General features: G+C 40.4%; 1 protein-coding gene across 4 annotated transcripts in view; it reads left to right on the forward strand.

The window, feature by feature from the left end:
- SWIP (strumpellin and WASH-interacting protein) overlaps positions 1 to 6,000 on the forward strand; it is a 496,362-nt gene that overhangs the window by 278,435 nt on the left and 211,927 nt on the right. For all 4 annotated transcript variants that reach the window (XM_090381778.1, XM_090381779.1, XM_090381782.1 and 1 more), the window contains one exon: positions 5,722 to 5,838. In XM_090381778.1, coding sequence (XP_090237904.1) covers positions 5,722 to 5,838 — 117 coding nt within the window. The remainder of the gene's footprint in view (positions 1 to 5,721; positions 5,839 to 6,000) is intronic.

Consider the following 6,000-nt stretch of genomic DNA (forward strand, 5'->3'; position numbering starts at 1 on the left):
CCCTTCTAAAACTCAATCTTGTCTTATATCTCGCAAAAAGGATTCTTCTGCTCCTATGCTTATCTTTAGTGACACTCCGATTTCTAGGCAAAATGATATATCTCTTTTGGGGATTACCCTGACTTCTAATCTCTCTTGGCACAAGCACATTACAAATATTGCTTCCTCTGCATCTAAAAAACTTGGTTTTCTCTTTCGCTCTCGGCGTTACTTTTCTCCCAAACAGCTGCTCACTCTGTATAAATCGCAAATCCGCCCTGCCATGGAATATTGTTCCCACATCTGGGGTGGTGCCCCCAAAACCTCTCTCAGGCTTCTTGATTCCATTCAGAAGAGGGCAGTTCGGTTAATTAATGATTCATCTCTAACAGAGTCTCTCCACTCGCTGTCTCATAGACGCACTGTTTCTGCTGCATGCCTCTTCTACAGATACTTCCATGGGCACTGTTCTTCTGAATTGGCTTCTATAATTCCCGCTCTCTCTTTCAAAACAGTCCGAACACATGCCGCCACCAGCCAACATCCATTTACTGTCCAACTTCAAACCCACAGAACCAACTTTTCATCTTCCTCATTTATTCATTCAACTGCCGTTTTCTGGAACAACCTTCCTTCATACGTATTTCCTGAAAATTACAATCTACAGAAGTTCAAGTCCAATATCAACAAATATCTTCTTTCGTCTTCTCAACCTCCAACCCAAGCACAGTACTAAGTACTATAGGTTTAATACCTCTCGTGTTTGGGGTTCTCATAAAAAAAAAAAAAAAAAAACATATCATTGACAAAACCCCATGACCTGCCCTGGCAGCCTGTCTGCATTGCTCAGAAAACTTCATATCTGACTGCACAATTACTCCCAGATCTTTTTCATTTTCTACCACCTTAAGTGTAGTACCACACAGTTGGTACATTTCTCTGGGGTTACTTCTACCCATATGCAGTACTTTGCATTTTTCAATGTTAAACTTCAGTTGTCACTTCTCAGCTCATTTTCCCAACTTATCTAGATCCAGTTGGAGTACCATACCGTCATTAACAAACCCTGCCAACCTTTGTATCATCTGCAAACTTCGACACAAGCCTGATATACCTTCGGCGCCTCCGTATTTTTATTTATTTATTTTTTTTTTTGGTAGTTGTTGGCGCATCGGCTTCTGTGGCCATAATGCACCTCCCATGGTTTTTGCAGTACTTTGATCCAAGCCCAAGGCAGGATGCGAATGAACGCATGACCTTTGGGTTGCCAGGCAGGCACTTTACCCACCCGGCTAGCCCGGCCGGCGTGCCTCCGTAGCCAGGTGGGTGGGAACAGCAGTGCGTAGCACACGCTTCTTGATTAGACCGGGGTTCAAGCCTGTGACCACCAAATACGGAGGATGCAGAAAGGTCAGGTAATGACCACCACATATCCCCGGAGCAATATGGCCTTAATTGCTAATGCTCCTAAAAACCAAACAACAACAACGATATAGCCCAGTGGTCAGGAGCGAGAGTGCATAGCATGCGTTCCTTGAGTGGACCAGGGTTCAAGCCCGTGACTACTAAATACGATAAATATTTGTATTGACCATTTATTGTAAACTCTACTGACTTGGTTGTCGTGCCGGAGTATAAACAGAAAATTTATTTATTTATTTTATATACCTTCATCAATATCATTGATAAGTATACAAAACAGCAATGGGCCCAACACCGAACCCTGGGGAACTCCACTAATAACATTTGTCCACATAGAGCAGTGTCCATTGATTACCACTCTCTGTCGTCTCCCACCCACTCAACCATCCCTTTATCCATTGTAGCAACTTACCCTTAATACCATACCTCTCCAATTTGTACAGCAGTCTTCCATGTGCGACAGTATCAAAAGCTTTCCTGAAATCCAAGTATATCATATCAGAATTATTTTTGGCTTTCAGTTCCTTTGCGACCACATCATACTATCCAATCAAATTGGTCAGACACGACCTCCCTTTAACAAACCATGCTGTTTCTTAACTATTACTGCAGTTTTGCCTAGATGATCCCGCAATGCTTCTTTAACCAGTGACTCCATTATTTTCCCTGGAACACAAGTTAAACTAACAGGTCTGTAGTTACTTGTGTCACCTTTTGAAACCCCCGTTGTGAATTGGTGATACATTTGCACACCTCTAGTCCATGCGGACCTCCCCTGAGTCCAAGGAAGCTCTCATAATTATGGCTAAGGGTTTGCTTACTTCCTTTGCTGTCTCCTTTAATATAACTGGATAGATCCTGTCCACCCTAGGTGCCTTCCTTATGTTTAACTTCAACAATTTCTCCTCTACTTCTGTAGTTAATTCCTCAATCTTATGATTAGGTCACTAATTAGATTAGAAGTTGAATAGCTTGTGATTTGCTTCTTGTATTTCACAGAAGCTCTGAATCACATAGCTTCTGTAAATGCTTTAAACTATAAGGCAATATATATATCAAATGAGCAGAAGTCCGAAAAACAAGATGCAGGATATTTCAGAGACTGCTGGTAGTCATTGCGTTACAAGTAAACACATGGGTTGTGTTAGGGTAGCTAAGAATAGAAACAGGTGCATGTATACCTGCGTGTACACCAATGCTAGGAGTTTGGTAAATAAATTTAATGAATTTGAGGTATTGCTCAAAACATCAAAGGCAGATATTGTTGGGATATCAGAGACGTGGTGTCACACAGATATAAGTAATGCGGAACTGGAATTTGGGGAATACAATGTATATAGAAAGGATAGACAGGACAGGAGGGGAGGAGGGGTTATGCTATTAATTAAGAAACACATAAAGTCAAAGGAAGTGAAGCCAGTTGACATCGATGGACAGGGCAGTGTCGAGTCAGTTTGGTGTGACATAAGCATAGGGAAATCAAAATTGAGAGTAGGAGTGTGCTATAGGCCTAACGACTCTGATGAGTATAATAATATATTGTACAGGGAAATAGAGTGGGCCAGTAAATCAGAGAGTCTTATAATGGGGGATTTTAATTTCCCAGATATTGACTGGAATTTGTGGGTTGGTCACTCGCACACTAGCAAGGCTTTTGTGGATTTATTGGATGATTGTTTTCTACATCAGCATGTTCGTGAGGCAACAAGAGGGAGCAATACTCTTGATCTGATTATCAGTAGTGATTCTTCATGCATTAAGAACCTGCAGATAAATGAACCACTAGGTGGCAGTGATCACAGTGTGTTGAAGTGGGATTTACTCAAGGAGGTAACTACCATCAGAGGTAAAGGGAAGGGTTTTTGTTTTCGTAAAGGCGACTATGATGGTCTGAGACAGTATTTAAATTCTATACAGTGGGACCAACTGATGATGTTACCAACAGCAAACTCAAAATGGGAAGCATTCAAGGAAGTAATCTTGGTGGCTACCAGGCTTTACATACCAACTAAGAAATATTGTTCAAGGTTTAGGCCTAAATGGTTGTCAGATGGACTAATGAGACATGTGGCAGAGAAGAAAAATGCATGGGATACATACAAATTAATGGGTGACATGGAAGCCTATGATAGATATAAGTTGGTCTGTAACCAAGTCACAAAGGAGATTAGGCAGGCAAAGGCAGACTACGAAAAATCCTTGGCAAAGGATGCAAAGAAAAACAGAAAGGAGTTCTTTACATACTTGAACTCGAGAAGGAAAGGGATGAATCAGATTGGTCCACTGGATATTGATGGTTCAACAGTTGAGGATCCTGCTCAGGTGGCTAACAATCTAAACGAGTATTTTGCATCTACATTCACGCATGAGGAGTTATTCAGGAAGGAGAATGATGTAGGTAAAGTAAACATTGGCAGTGAGCTGGATGATTTTGTAATAACTGAGAGGAAAGTGGAGGAGAGATTGTTGAGGATAAACATAAAAAAGGCACCTGGGGTGGATGGGATCTATCCAGTTATATTAAAGGAGGCAGCAAAGGAAGTATGCAAACCCCTAGCCATAATTATGAGAGCTTCTTTGGACTCAGGGGAGGTACCCATAGACTGGAGATGTGCAAATGTAACCCCAATTCACAAAGGAGGATCAAAGGCTGACACAAGTAATTATAGACCTGTTAGTTTAACTTCTGTTCCAGGTAAATTAATGGAGGCACTGGTTAAAGAAGCACTGCAGGATCATCTAGACAAGAATTCAGTTATAGCTCAGACGCAGCATGGTTTTGTTAAGGGCAGGTCTTGCCTGACCAATTTGATTGGATACTATGATGTAGTCACAAAAGAACTGGATGCAGGGAATAACTTTGATATTATATATTTGGATCTTAGAAAGGCTTTTGATACTGTTGCACATGGAAGACTGCTGCACAAATTGGAGCAGTGTGGCATTGGAGGCAAATTGCTGCTATGGATAAGGGGATGGTTGGGTGGCAGAAGACAGAGAGTGGTAATCAATGGACACTGCTCTACGTGGACTAATGTTATTAGTGGAGTTCCTCAGGGTTCAGTGTTGGGTCCGTTGTTGTTTTCGGTGTTTATGAATGATATTGATGATGGGATATCAAGTTTAATGTCTAAGTTTGCAGATGATACAAAGGTTGGCAGGGTCGTTAAGGACACTACTGACGCTATGCTGCTGCAACAGGATCTGGAAAGGTTGAACAGATGGGCTGAGAGGTGGCAAATGAAGTTTAACATTGACAAATGTAAAGTACTACATATGGGTAACAGTAACCCCAGAGCAATGTATCAACTCTGCGGTACTACACTGACAGTGGTGGAGAATGAAAAGGACCTGGGGGTAATTGTGCAGGCAGATATGAAGTTCTCTGAGCAGTGCAGACGAGCTGCAAGAGTAGCTCATGGTGTCTTGTCAATGATATACAGGAATTTTTCTAGCAGGGATAAGGAGGTGATTATTCCCTTGTATAAGGCAATGGTTAGGCCACATCTTGAGTACTGTATACAGGTCTGGAGGCCTCATTTCAAGAAGGATGTAGAGCTGCTGGAACGGGTACAGAGAAGGGCAACAAGATTAGTAAATGGAACAAAGGGTTGCTCTTACGAAGAAAGGCTTAAGTTTTGCAAATTACAGAGTCTGGAGACTAGGCACCGGCGAGGTGATCTGATAGAGGTGTATAAGGCTTTGAATGGTTTGAGCATGCTCAATGCCAATGGGATTCTTCATATTTCTCAGAATAATCACCTCAGAGGGCATAAATTCAAATTGAGGAAGGACGGATGTCGGATAGATGTGCGGAAATTTGCCTTTGGCCAGCGGGTGGTTGGTTGGTGGAACCGACTTCCATCACTTGTTGTTGAAGTTGATAGCCTAAACAAATTTAAAGCTCAACTGGACAGGTATTTCGAACGAACGGAGGGGTGAAATGGGCGAGGGTTTTTTTTTTTTTTTTTTTGGCTGATGCTGAATAAGCTTGCTTTCTTGCATCATATGCCTCTACTAATGCTAATGCTAATGCAATCTTGAACTGTAGAACTTTAAAGAAATCACTGAAACAGATTACAGAAATAGCTCAGTAAATAATAAGAATCACTCAAAGAAACTCGATATTATTGAATGGAATTTTTTTTATCGCTGTCTAAGTTTTTGTCAAAAATATACTGATTAATGTTTGTAATTTTATAATTTAAATTAGTGTTTGCACTTCAAAATATAAAACCAATTTTTGAGAATTGATTTGTATTGAAAACATTAGCTGTTTAAAAAAGTTTTAGATAATTTGAAGAGATTTTAAAATTTTAGTATATGGTTGCTGCTCTTCAAGATTGTGCAGAGCCCATGATGGCAACTCGACATCAAGCTTCAGCAGAAAATTTACTAAGTTCATTCCACCATGAAATCTATAAAAAATTAAAAGAGGTAGGTTTTATTTTTTTTAATCTGGTAGTATGAAGTTTTCTGTCTGATATATTTATTTTTGTAAAATATCCTAACTGAAGAGCCTTTCAGATTTTTTCTAATTTATGATCCTTCTTTTTGAGCTGTGATCCAACACAGGTTATAGAAACTTAAAAACTTATT

The sequence above is a fragment of the Mastigoproctus giganteus genome, chromosome 9 (assembly GCF_048544385.1).
Source record: "Mastigoproctus giganteus isolate SK-2022 chromosome 9, ASM4854438v1, whole genome shotgun sequence".
Lineage (NCBI taxonomy): Eukaryota > Metazoa > Arthropoda > Arachnida > Uropygi > Thelyphonidae > Mastigoproctus > Mastigoproctus giganteus.